The sequence below is a fragment of the Fundulus heteroclitus genome, chromosome 5 (genome assembly GCF_011125445.2).
Source record: "Fundulus heteroclitus isolate FHET01 chromosome 5, MU-UCD_Fhet_4.1, whole genome shotgun sequence".
NCBI lineage: Eukaryota > Metazoa > Chordata > Actinopteri > Cyprinodontiformes > Fundulidae > Fundulus > Fundulus heteroclitus.
In genome coordinates, this window is record NC_046365.1 from 2,475,454 (window position 1) to 2,489,783 (window position 14,330).

A 14,330-nucleotide genomic window follows, 5' to 3' on the forward strand; every position below is an offset into this window, starting at 1 on the left:
AGTAAAGCCACCACACCGATGGGAGCCATTAGAAACACATAGCACTAAACTCAAATCCAAACTCCCTACTTAGAAATTAAAACAAATAATTGGTCTATATCCATTGAAAGAAAACAATGTGCATCCGTCTATTATATACTTATTAAAACTTTGTGTCTGGGTGTATTCACGTTTTTGCTGTTTATCGATCACTTCACGCCAGGCCATCTCGCCGTTTGAGATCCAGCAGATTCCGCCGCGTGCGTAAAAGCTGGCTGGTGGGTGCCCGGCTGTGCGCATGTGCCAGTAGGCCTACTTAGCATGCATACTGACATTAAAGACAAGTGGGTTATACAGAGCCTGGAAATGGGAACCGAAGGGAGGGGGGAGTGGAGGGGGTCCAGAGCCTGCCCCCCGTCCGTTCTCTCTCTCTCTCTCTCTCTCTCTCTCTCTCTCTCTCTCTCTCTCTCTCTCTCTCTCTCTCTCTCTCTCTCTATGTAGCCGGGTGGACTCAGCATGTCAGGCAGTCTCAGAGGGGTGACCCAGGATTTGCCCAGCCTGCTCCTATTTGGCGCACACCTCTGCGGCTGACAGCTGACTGACGGAGATGAGCTGCGGAGGAGAAAAGGAGGACGAGCCGAAGTGAGTTTTCCTGTGAGCGGGAGGTAAGGGCCTGTGGCCTTACTTACTTCACGAAGAGGAGAGAAGGAAGAAGATGGCCTAACCGGGGAAGCTGCTTCAGCAGAAGAGAGCGGCCTGCAGGCCCGGTGAGTGTTGCAGGGATAGATACCAAGCGTTTGAGCGGGGGGGTTTCCCTGCTGGGAGTATCATCCAGGATGCAAACATCTGTACGGAGGGGACATTAAACGACACGTTCCCCCTGCAGCATCCATTAGGGGCCTCTTCGTCTGACTGAGAGTGCGTGTGTTCTCGCGCCAGAGTGCGCGATAGTGAGCAGGACTATGAGTCTGGTCTCAGGCTACCCTCACCACCCGATCATGCACCACCACGACAGCCACCACTATTCGCTGCACGCCGCGGCGGCCGGACGGTGCCACGAGGACACCGGGGCCCCTCCGTACTTCACGAGCTGGCTGATCAGCCACGCAGACATGTCCCCCACAGAGTACAGCCTGGCGCCGGGCTACAGCCCGGAGTACCACACCAACAGCGGCGGCGACTCCTCCGGCGGCCTGGACGCGCGCCATCACCACCACCACTACGGGCCCGGGAACCATCTGATCCCGGGCCCCGGCACTATCTCGGTGAACGGAGCCACGGTCGCCATGCATCACCACCCCCGCACCATAAAACGGAGACCGACCGCAAACCGCAAGGAGAGACGGCGGACCCAAAGCATCAACTCGGCCTTCGCGGAGCTCCGAGAGTGCATCCCCAACGTCCCAGCCGACACCAAGCTATCCAAGATCAAGACTCTGCGGCTGGCCACCAGCTACATCTCCTATCTGATGGACATCCTGGATAAAGACGGCCAGCACGGAGACACGCAGGCGTTTAAAGCCGAGCTCAAAAAGACAGAGGCACGGGAGGAACGCAGGAAAAGAGAGGCGGTAAGGCATCCAGAGTCACCGTTATTTCTGAAAAGATTCAACAGACAACTTTCATTTCAGTACAAAAACAGTTTAAGACTTTAGGTCGCTCTATGTTGCCATGACGCACTGGTGATAGCACTATCGCAAAGTACGAGTTGTCCAAATACACAACTAAAAGCAAATAACATAGATCAGCGACGTCGCAGCTTTGAAGGCATAGGCAACAGTAAAACAGGCGGCTGGGTCTCTGAAATGTTTTAAAGTGCACTGCCGTGAAGAGAAGCAGATCAGCTCCGCGCGTCCTGCCGCACCGAGCAGTGATTTATTCTCCTGACACGAGTCATGACCTGAATTCACAGCCAGTCCCTGTGCCCAGAAGATGTTAGATAGTTGTTTTACACGGTTCCACGCTCATTTGGCCCGTTAGTCGTGTCCTGAATGGTTTATCTCAATAAGATTGATGAGTTAAGCTTGCCGTATAGAAAATCCTTTAAAAGTTCTGTCCTCTGCAAGGTTGCGTGGAACAGAAGTGGGGGGAGAAACGTTAGGCAGAGACACTAGTTAAGACCTTCAATTTGGTACATTTTCGCTTCAGAAGGAAATAAAGACCGACTCCCACCTACACAACACAAACTAGAAAGTGAGATTGGCGTGTCTAATTATACGGTTACTTTGGAAATAGATAAATAAAGCGGTCTAGGTTACATTTCTTTGTGTAAAAGGATGATATATTTAGGATAATTGTTATTTTTTTTTTGTTTGTTTCTCACACGTTAACCAGCCACCCTGGGATTATAATTAAAGCCTCAAAACATGCGATCTGTAAATTATATTTAACTCCAATATCACCCGCTGCAATTGTATCAAGGCTCACAGCAAATCATTAGTTTATTACATCGTTTTATCAATTTTGTGGCTCTGAATTGTTTAAATATTTGCATGATTGCAGCATTTAGTCGTTTTATTTTGCCCCGTTAAAGATTTCTCTAAGAGCGGAGCGGGCAGCGCATCTTGCGCAAACAGGGATGAAAAAAGTCGCTAAATGCGCAACGACAGAGGGTCAGTTATTGGCGTGTTTATGTGCGGTAGGAATTTAAATCGCCGGTAAGAAGAGAGTAAACAGTGGAAGGAAGGCCCGTGTTTGCGTGTCTTCAAATGTGCGCTGCATTCATTCAGCATGGATTACTTTACGGATAATCTAACAGAACAGGAACAGCAACGGCCACAGAGATTACTGCTAAATACATTTTTATTGGACCTTGCAAACAAAATTAAAATTTGGACTTATATCTTTTATTTTAAGACATAAATAAAATAAAGTATAATACTATTCAAACAGTACTCAAGTATTGTAATTAGTTGGAAATAAATATTGAAATGGGAAAATGTAAGGTGTAAAATAAAATAATATATTATATTTTATATAAAAATAACTAATACAAAAATATACCCACCATATTTGACTTGTAAATGAAATACAAATGTTTAAATCTATTCACTAATTTTGAGAGAACTAAATGTACCAAATAAAATGAATGCGGTATAGTATAATCTGAAGAAACATGCCATTATTATATAGCAATTTTATTATTATACAATATAATTATGCCTTATGTGTGAATCTAGAAATGGGTACAATGAATTTATAAAATATATATGAAAATAAAATATGTTCATAAAAATAAAAACGAAGCTAAGGAAAAAAAAATGTATTCCTGCCACATTAAAATATTTTATTTAAATCTGAAATTGTATAAGTCGATATGATAAAAAGATAGTATACTGCAGTATTCTTATGTTGTGTAAACACAGGGACGAAAAAAATAAAATAACATAAAAATGGTTCCAAAAATTTAACTGAGAATACATTCCCATTATAGTGGCATTTAATCAAAATACATATCAGGAACTGAAGAACAATCTGAAATTAAATAAAATAGACTAAGATAAAATGAAGCCTGCATCTTCTATGTTTTGATGCCCTGTAAACGAAGGCAAAAATGTGGAAATGTGTGGTATGTATTAAGCCAGAATGTGGTGGGGGTGGGGGGTGAATCGGTGGCCTTTCTCAGACTTCTTGGAGCCAAAGGAGGCCGGGTTCAGCAATCATGGCCCACTTTTAATATAGCACCATTTCTGATGCAGTCATACTTCCAGCGGCTGCATAATCCTCCCTGTTTCCCTGTGTTTGTCCCATGCAGCTCTGAAAATGACTTTGGCACCTTTAGGAGATGTAATGGCTGCCCTCTTCAGCTGTCTGAACGTGTGCGGCATGCATGGCGTCACTCTGTGCATTCACGCAGTGGCCACTGATATTATCCTCACACATTTTTAAATCTGTCCTCTGTGGTCGCTGATCAAACTTTTGAACGATGCTTCCTTTATAAGACAGAGCAAAGCATCATGACACTGACCGTCGGCTTTACCTGAGGGGGAATGGATGCATCAGCTCCTGCACACCTTCCATCGCCCTCAGCTTAATGTATCAGGCTCAGCAGCAGAGACATTATGCGTTCAAACAAACAATACTACACGGAGCAGACCAGAGCAGAATAATTATTTCCTGTTTGATGTCTATAGGAAGTGTGGTGCATAATGGAAGCCAGGACGCATTTCTCCCTCCCAGTTAAAGCTGCAGCCAGCCACTAACAGGAGCTTGGTTTAGAGATGATGCCATGTTTTCTTCAGATCGCACGTTGTCCTCCTAAAACAGACACAAACAGGTTTTTTTTAAGCAGCTCGGTTAAGGGGGTTGGCGGGAGTTGGAGTGTTTGGAGAATTTTTAGTAAGGGCAAAATTGTTGCAGACAGGTTGTAAATGTTAGTGCAAACACTAAGTGTTTGTCTTTTAATCTAATATTATTATTATTATTATTATTATTATTATTATTATTATTATTATTATTATTATTATTATTATTATTATTATTATGTTTTAATATACTAGTAATCATAAGAAAATAATTTAAAAAAAGCCATATTTGTCATTGCAACATTTGTCCACATTTAACCCATGCATCAGGGAGCAGGGCCTCACTGCAGCACCCAGGGAGCATTCTGTGGCTAGGGGTCTTGCCCAGAGTGGCAGTCTCTACAGTGATGTACACTTCTTTTTCATTTACCAAAAAAGCAAACTACTTTGTTCAATGAAAAATGTTATGTTTATATTTTGTGGAGAAGGTAAACAAAATTCACAGAATAAATCTTTGGGGAAGTGTTTGTTGTTTTTTAAATTATTTAGTCCACAAGTAGGTTTTGACTTGACAACTTTAGCCCACGAAAGGTTTGGACATCCCTAGCTTAAGCTGTCTTCTTGTGCCATTAAGGGAACGTTTATATTAAGTCAAACAACTTGGATAAATGTTTTAACAATTTTTTGTATTATTTAATTTTGTCAATGTATTTGATAATTTGTCTCTAATTATATAAGCTCCCTATGAAGGACTGGTAAAACACTTCAGAGACTTTGTGTTCCAAAATTTAGCTTCAACTTTATGAAAGTTTAGCAAATACCTTTCCTTTTCATCCTCAATGAAAAGCTGTGGAATATCAATTCTATTACAAAAGACATTATTACGTGTGTTTGACGAGGTGGGATTGAATAGTTGATCTTTAATCTTCCTAGGTACATAGGAGGGGCTTTATTCTGATATGCCAGTCCAAGAGTGGCTGTAGGTTCAGTGTTAGGGATGTAAACAGGGTCCGGACTGCAGTCACACCTCACTGTATATATGGAACCAACTCTTCAGGGATCTATTTAGACACTCATCTCCTGCCTCTAACTGCAAAGAAGGTTTTTATGTGCTTTTAAGAATAGTTTTTGTGGATCAAAAAGGGTGATTTTTTTTTTTTAGGTGTGTTGAGCTCACATAGAAAGGCTTTATTCGGCTTCAGTTTTCTGCACTGTAAAACATGTAAGGAGACAGTTGTTGGAGAAAACCGGGAAGAATATTTGTTCACGTTTGTAGAACGTAAAAAAAACCTAAGCAGCATGGTAGGAGAGACCCATACTACCCAAACATTACAAAAATCAACAATAACAGAATTTTTGGACAATGTTTTACTATTTGAGCCGTACATATAAAGAATCTCTATAAAATCAATGTTTTACATATTTAGTCATAAATCAAAAGAAAAATGTCATTTTATTTTATTTTTGAGACTAACACAGTGTTAGTGCTGAGAAAGGATGTTTTATATGGGAAAAAAGAGGTTATAGAGGCTTTTTGTGTGTCTTGATTTATTTGGGTTTATAAACCAACATTAGGAAGCGTGATTTTAGATGTGAAGGGACACAGATGCACACACACACAGACAGACACGCATTTGCCGTCTGTAGTTTTCTACAAAGGGAATATTTCTGAGAATCTATCCACTTTTAAATGCCACATGTCTTGTGTGTTTAATCTGCAGCCTGTTAAAGATTGCTTTCCTTGCAGCAGAATGCTAAATAACATTAAATTATGGGGAAGAAAATCAATCTGCTGAAGCTTGCGTTGTTATACAGGCCCAGATATAAGGCAAAGGTGATAAATTCTCTGTCTACCTACCAGCATGCTGCCGATTGTTGACCGTACGCCCCACCGCAGCAGGATGAAGCTTCGGCGTGCCTGTGCTGGGATTCATCCGAGCTCAGATGGAGCTACTGTGTCACTTTCTGCTCTATAGTTAACAGTCTGACTGGTGGCTGGTGGATTCTGTGGCTGCAGTTACTGTACCGATCAGTGGTTTACCGCCGCACACTGAGGGAACGGGGGACGTAGTTTTACTCTGTGGGGACTAGTCTGAACCCCTGAAAGGCCGATCTGGAGTGGGACTTCATATTGCTACCGCATATAATTATCAGATCTAGGCATGCATGCATCCATCCATCCATCCATCCATCCATCCATCCATCCATCCATCCATCCATCCATCCATCCATCCATCCATCCATCCATCCATCCAACCATCTTTTCCTGTGCAAAATGCCTTTCAGTCGCGTTCAAATTGCTGTCATTTGTTTGCTTGTCAAGCTGTCAGGTAACATACAGCTGAGCTCTTAATTATTTACACCCCTGGCAGTTTTAGGATTGGGGCAGTCCTATAATTTGAGCAACATATTTTTCCTAACTGTGAAAACATGTAAACATTTTAGAGTGGCCCAATCTGAGTCCTGACTTGAAACTGAGAACTTGTGGAAAAAGCCAAAAATTAGCGTGAAGGCAAGGAGGTCCTCTGACCTCAAAGACCTTCAGCTCTTCACCAATGAGAAATCATCAAACAATCACAGAAATAAGTAAGCTATTCAGCAGTCAGAAGAGGGCTTACATTGCAGTAATGCCAAAAAATATCTTTCCAAAAATTATTGAGAAGGGTATTAATAATTTTTTTGCATGCTGTTTTTTAATAAAATGTAAATAAAAGCAGATTCCTGTGTCAAAACGTCTAGGTTTAATTAAAGTAAGTTAAGCTGTCAGAGCTGTGAATAATTTCAAGCTTAACTGTATGTAGTTTGCTAAATTTCTGTTTGTACAATTCTGTTTTTTATTAATTAATTTGGCTCATCCCAAGTAGTCACACAACAACAACGATAATAATAATAATTATTATAATATGTTACATTTCTGCAGGTGGAGATCCCTAAAGCAGCCTCCTCATCTTCATCCTCCTCGTCAGTGGGAGATAAGAAGAGCAAAGGTCGGACAGGATGGCCTCAGCATGTCTGGGCTCTGGAACTCAAACAGTAGTGACCCTTCCACTCCCACCCCCACTCCCAAACTTGACCTCCAGGCTCTGATGAACAGTGCAGCCGCCGTGGCTAAGCACTCTCAGGCTTCCCCCAGCAGCGTGGCTGGATGGACGCTGCAGACGGTCCTCGTGCTGCTCGGCCATGGTCTCAGTTGGTTCCTGGGATGTAGAAGTGAAGAGTCCCTGTGAAGGAGCCGGTGGGTGAGCTGGAGTCGTGCCAAGGGGGGCTCCATCTAGACAGGGACCAACGGAGTTATTATCCCTGGCACCCCTCTTAACGGACCCAACCGTCCCCACCCCAAACACACACACACACATTTACACACATATGCTTACTAATGTGTCTGTGTAGTTGACCACACGACGGGGGAGTTGTGTGTGTTTTATTTAAGGGAATATATTTATGTTTAATGTGGCCATCAAACGGGTTTCTGCAGGAACTCTCACTTTGATGTATGTGAACACATCTCTCTCTCTCTCCTATCGCAGTTTTAGGTTTTAAATGTAGTGCCAGTGGCAGTGGCAAAGTGTCTGTATTTTTGTGTGAAAACGTGCTGGGAGTCAAAATAATGCTTCTTGTGGGATGTAAACAGTGTTGTGAAAAGAATAAAAGCACCACTTATTGAAATAATGACTGGGTCAAACCGGCTCATCTCTGCCTCACACTCCGTAGTGTCACTTCAGTTTCTTATAAGATTGTTGTTATTGTATCTTCTTCTGCAAGCCTTCTGGCTTTATTTTTATAACTTTTAAAATAATATTTAATTTAGACAGAATAAAATAATATAGAAAAATCATTAAAAGATGGAATTTGTAGTAAGATGTTGAGTCACCAGATGTGCATCAGTTCTGTAGGCTGAAAGTGTTCACAATAGACCAATTTTATCTGAATAAGAAGTACCTTAGACCTGAGGGACACTTTACTATGGTGTTATTTGTCCTTGGACACTGTGAAACTGTGAGTTACAGCTAAGTACATTGTGAGCGTGGGCATAGCTGTTCTATGGGTGTTCTAACATAAATAATAAAAAATATTCAGATCCTGCAGTTTATCTGTAGACCATTGCAGCCAATTGTTAAATGTCAGAGAGACCAGGGGTTAACCATCACATTCCCTAAGGTAAATTCTTTGACTGATTGCAAATTAGTTTGAAGAAGAAATGTACAAAAAAGTGCAAAGTGAAGTAAATTGGGGTTTCTCTGCCCAAATTTTGTTCTAACCACTATAGTTACACTGAGCTTCTTCATGGGGATCTATGTTTTCCTGCAATGTTTTATTATCCAAATACATTTTAGTAGGGTAAGGATAGAAATACATGAAAATACATGGAATTTAATTCATTGCAAGGGAACAGCAAAAATACATATAAGTATTTATCAATTCCTAAATAAATAAATAAATAACAAACAATACAGAATATTTACCTCATGAAAATGTCAACAACACTGGTTAATTTTTGATTGATTAATGTTGGATTTATTGAAGAAGGTTTTCATCTTCCATGTAGGAATGGAATGTTGTTATAGCAAAATGACAAAAAAGGAAACAATCTGATTAGAACCACTTGCAAGAGTACAGAAAGGATTGCGAGCTGTGCTTCAGTCGAGTCGTTCTGAATTACCTGGTTGGGTTGTGCATCTCTAACTCATACTGCACATGTATACAGCTAAATCTGGAATATCTGATATTTTTACTCTGTTACACACTACTACTACTACTACTACTATTACTACTACTACTACTACTACTACTACTACTACTACTACTAATAATAATAATAATAATAATAATAATAATAATAATAATAATACACATTTAGACCATAAATATTCATTTTATTTATTGTAAAGGTCAATAATTTACTCTTTTGTATTGTCAATCTGTATGCATGCACTTAGCTGCATGAGCTGAGGGGGTTTGGGATCGTCTCTTAATTCTGCAGTCACATAATCATGAAAAGTATGTGAAGACATTTCTGTGATTTATATTTTAAATCACAGATTAAAATCTGTATTGGCCTCAGAGGCCAATACTGCAAAGCTGAAGATCTTCCCACATATTCCATCAACATTACGGATATTTAAAAATTCACTTGTAAGTACGGGTTTATGTCTGCATACCTGAAAAAAGGTGATGCCACCCAGTGAACCAGCCAGTGGGGAGGCTCAGTGGGAATAGCAGTTGCTATAAGAAGGTTGTAAGGCTGTATTTTATATTCTCCCAGCAACATGTGAAAGCGCCCTTGAGAAAGACATTGACATTGAATACTCAAACTCAAACTGTGTTGTGTATGAGAGCGCAGCTGGGTAGATGTAACAGCTTTGAGTGGTTGATATGACTATCAAAGCACAAAATGAGTTCAGGAGACTTACATTTCTAGTTATATTTTTGACTGACCCAACTTTTATTCAGTTCATAAAGTCAGACTTTACGGGGACAGAACATGGATAATTCACTTTTTTACTCCTTGAATACATTTTGTCTTGTACTTGGAGCCTCTAGGAGTGCAGAAAATGTAAGTCTGTTCAGGAGCTGCGTGAGTATATTTTTTTGGGTCACATTTAAAATTTTGCTATGTTCTCTATTACGTTTTTTTAACTATTATGTCATGTAACTGAAAAAAACTCTCATTGCTTTCCTTAATTACCAACACAGAGATTGATGATTTTATCAAAGTCTAAATGTATTTTCTTCTCATGAGAAGGAGAACAGCAGTAGGACACAGGTCCCTGGAAAAAGGCCTGATCTAACCTCCTTCATTCAGTTCTATCTAGAGAAAACTGGTCACTTATATACTAGTGTTTTCTTATGTAATATATCACACCACACTTTCTCACTCTCTAGCGTCTGCTGCAAATTTCCCAGGTCCCTGCAAGAGGGAAACAATAACAATAGGCAAAATCAACTCTGCAGCTGCAATTGAAAAGAAAATACCTTTTCTCTTCAATAGTCACAGTATTTGCTGCAGAGCTGCCAAACAAGTTTCAAAGGCTTCCAGCTTACCAAGCTTGCAAATCCACCATTTTTATTTAGAGCAATTTTGTAGTCCAAGCTGAAGGATGCAGAAGCTACAAGTGGATAAGTGAAAATGTTCAGTTGTTCATTACACCATCCCCCAGTACGCTATAAAAATATCCAAACGGGGTGGAGTGGAAAGCTCTGCGACCTAGAGAGGGTGGGGTTTCAAGTGCTTCCTTTAGATTTAAAGAGACCACACCAAAACAAGTTGCTCTCAGACACACCTCAAAACTGGGGTAAAACAGGGGAATGTGGGGGTAAATTAACGAGGAATTCAAACTAAAGCATTGCAATTCCACTTTATATAGACCACAACTGAAGGATTTCAGTGTGAAAATAAAGAACTGAAAAGCATCATATGCTCCCTTTTAAGCAAATTAAATTAAATAGGTCTAGAAATGAAGGAGAATTCTGAACAGACAAAGAGAAAAGGGATCCAACTCATAAAAATATTTTTTCAATACGAAATGTGTGAGAATTCATATTTAATATTAAATCATACTATATATCCTTCAGTGATGGTATCAAGGCGTTGGTTGTTTGTACCTGTAATACTTTATCAAATGGTTTTGCTGTTGTTTTTATATCTCTCTTTGCAGATGAAAAAGCAGACTCAGAGCATGTTATATTGCTCTCTCCCTTTCCTCTCCTCTTTATCTTTCACCTTTTTTCTCCCTCTCGTCTGTTTGTCTTCCTATTTCCCCTTTTACCTTCCTGTTTCAGTGTCTATTAAAAATAAATAAATGAATAAGATTTGTTTTTTTTTTGTTACTTAGCTACGAGAATTTAAAGTGCATCAGTACATAGTGACTGAGAACATCGTCTCATTTTTTACCCAATTGGTGAAGATCAGTCAGCACTGTCTTGGTCTTTTTAGAATGTTACCATTTTGGGTTAAGCCTGATTTTTTTGAAGTGAGGTTTTATGAAGTGATTGTTGACAATAGTTCCCTTACCTGTTGTAGGAAAATGTTATGTAACAGTCGACCAAGTTTTTAAAGAACTCCCCGAGTCACACGGGACAGTCAAAGAGCTTTTACCCTGGAGCCCAGTCACACACACACACACACACACACACACACACACACACACACACACACACACACACACACACACACACACACACACACAGAACATGGGGTTAGGTGACGAGCCCTGTGGTGTCATCAACATATTACTGAAGCATAGGCTGGAGTTGAACCTACAACTTTCTAATAGCAACATGACACAGTTGCTCCAAGATGAGTGGTGGAAGCCAACAGCTAGTCTGTTTTAACCGACTTTAAAAGTTTAAACAGGTTAGCAGTACAGTCTACAACTTCTCACCCTTGTTTTGTCTGGTTCTGGCTTGTCCAGGTGAACAGCGTCTGTGTTTCTATGTGAAGGTACCTTAGTTGAGTGTGCCTGCTCTATCAATCCATCAGTTCTGTCGTGACTCACTAGTCTTCTCCAGCTCTGAGAAGAATGAAGAATTTTACTTCAGTTGTTCTGCAGCAAGGACAAGTGTGTGTGTCTTTGTGTTTTCCAGATCTAATAGTTGTTTGGAAATTATTCTTTTGAACTCATGTTTAGCTGATCTCATAAATCAACCGAACAATAAAGTATATGTGTTATTAGCCCCTTTAGCTTCCACCACTCTGAGGATTTATTTACTTTCCAACAAGCTCTGTGATATGACGTCTTCCTACAACAGGAAAAGGAACTATTAATGACAATAAGTTAAATAAAAACTTGTTAAAAAATCTGGACCCATCAAAGGATCACATTTATCAGGACTTTCTGTAATCAACAATTAAAATTTTCTGGTAATTTAAGGCGTTTCTGTAATAATGAAGTTGATGAACCCAGCTATAATCTCATGCTGCAGCTCTTCAACTGTTTGGAGAGTTATAAGTGAGCGGACTGAGCTTGATGGATGTTCCAGCTTTTTGCTATTTTCTGTTGATGACACTATTTTGTGACTGCTGCAGCAAATCAAGCTAACCAATCAGCTCCATATAAACAAGCAGTAAAAAAGTGTTTTAATACTATTAACTATCCACACTGCATGTTCAGTCTATGAATCAAACAAGGTTTAGTGCTAAGCTCCATGTGCGTTTTTTTAATTCACGTCCACCCACCAAGACAAAACCCCTGACCTGTGACTCAAACACCTACATTTTCAAACGTGTTTAGAGTTGTGACAGACCTAGAGAGAAGTACATTTCAAACCGTCATTACCTCAGCTGAGCTAGCATTACACTTACGTGCAATCACACTTACCCCATCTCTCACTGTGCCTCAGAATCTGAGGCAGACATCAGCTGACTGCTATGATAGTTCTTTATCTGGTAGGTATGTTGATGGACTGGAGGAGAAAAACATCAACAAACAACCCACCCTCCACGCACAGAGAGAGAGAGAGAGAGAGGGAGAGAGAGAGAGAGAGAGAGAGAGAGAGACAGAGGATCTCTCTCTCTCTCTGTCTCTCTCTCTCTCTCTCTCTCTCTCTCTCTCTCTCCCTCTCTCTCTCTCTCTCTCTCTCTCTCTCTCTCTCTGTCTCTCTCTTTCTCTCTAACAAAGGCAGCCTGAGATCTAATGACCACAGTCTTGCCTCGGGTGAGGACCAGAGAGCAGCTAATTATTGAGAGGGCTGGCGTCAGACAGAGATGACCCTGTGAAGATGGAGACTAAAACACACAAATACAACACACTGCTGAAAGTCGCTGAAAGTCTTTGATTTTTTTTTATGGACAACAATCAAATGAGTGAGAGCTTTAGAGGAATGTCTGCGATGAATCAGTCATTGATAACATCTGATGAGGGGCAGCTGATTCTTATGATTTATTTCTTAATTTTTTGCTGTTGCTGTATTACTGAGGTGGCTGTGGCTCAGAGTAGTTGTTATGAATCCCAATCAGCCCCCACCCAACCCTGCCTCACAATGTGACTCCATCACCTTGATACATATTGATCAGTCAATCAGTGTGAAACAATGTGTGGCCCAGTACTTTGGACAGTAAGACTAGAAAGGTCCTCCTTAACATTTTTAAAAAGCAAAGCTCAGGAAAACTTTCTCCACTTGTATGTTTTGCTGCCATCCCAGAGCACAACACCTCCTTTTGAATGTTTCCCGTCTCCTTTGACTATTCCTCCTCCTTCTCTGCTGTTCTGTTTGCTCTCTCAGTGGTTGTGCTCACCTTTCTTTGGACCAGTGGCCATTACGCTGTTAATTACATTTCGTATCAGAGCTACCTCACTTGGTGAGTTAGATGTGTGACAGAAGCAGGCTGACTTCTAACCCCTCGCCACATTGGTTCTTTCACAAAACACTCAAAGATGGGAAAAATGTGCCTTAATTCGGTGTTGAAGTGTTTTGTTAAAGGGTATAGCTGTTGGGATGCTAGAAGTTAACTCTGCATGTGAGTTTAGAGCCAGGAAATTAATTATTGCTATAGATGACTAAAAGGTTAAAGGTTTGTGTAGCTTCTTTAGATACAGCCCTAAATAGTGCAATATAGTCTGCAATGCCTACTGACAGAGTTATTTAGCTTATTTTACCTATTGAAAAAATATTACAATCTCCATTAAACATGTACACAAATAGTGAACTCTACAGGACAAGCAGTGAATGCCGTGTACCTGGACACCCTCCCATGCATACCCCTGTTGTCTCCTGTCTATCTGCTGGCCTCTAAGTGCAGTGGACCAGCAGACATGATAGATGACTAAGGCTGGAATAGAATTTTTCCCCTGTGATATTAGCTAAACATCTGGCAGTCATTACCTCAGGGATACCCCTCCCTTCAGCACTCACTCCTCTGCTTATGACTTCCTCTTCCGCCTGTACTCATTAAATATTTTATGTCCACCAGGGGGCCCCATTTTATACCAATAACGGTTTTTTTCCCCCCACTTACATTTAATATAGGAAAATAAATGCCAAGGCTAAGGGCTGTGCTTTAATTTACACATTGAATTGGGACATCAGTTACATTGTAAATAAGCTTATGCGCTCAAAAGGTATATGATTATGATGTAAACTGACTTTTGGTGTTGATTAAACAGACTT

General features: G+C 40.6%; 1 protein-coding gene across 1 annotated transcript; it reads left to right on the top strand.

Annotated features, from left to right (window-relative positions):
• The first annotated feature begins 475 nt into the window (after nt 1–475).
• hand2 (heart and neural crest derivatives expressed 2) lies at nt 476–7,892 on the top strand. The gene is made up of 2 exons (XM_012852832.3): nt 476–1,550; nt 7,144–7,892. The coding sequence occupies exons 1-2, from the start codon at nt 942–944 to the stop codon at nt 7,258–7,260; spliced, it is 726 nt and encodes a 241-aa protein (XP_012708286.1). The 5' UTR covers nt 476–941; the 3' UTR covers nt 7,261–7,892.
• Nucleotides 7,893–14,330: the final 6,438 nt, after the last annotated feature.

What these genes read in the sequence shown, in the direction of transcription:
- hand2 (XM_012852832.3), top strand. Translation starts at nt 942, where the DNA reads ATGAGTCTGGTCTCAGGCTACCCTCACCACCCGATCATGCACCACCAC. An exon ending in AACGCAGGAAAAGAGAGGCG is followed by an intron (nt 1,551 to 7,143) that starts GTAAGGCATCCA and finishes ACATTTCTGCAG; the next exon opens with GTGGAGATCCCTAAAGCAGC.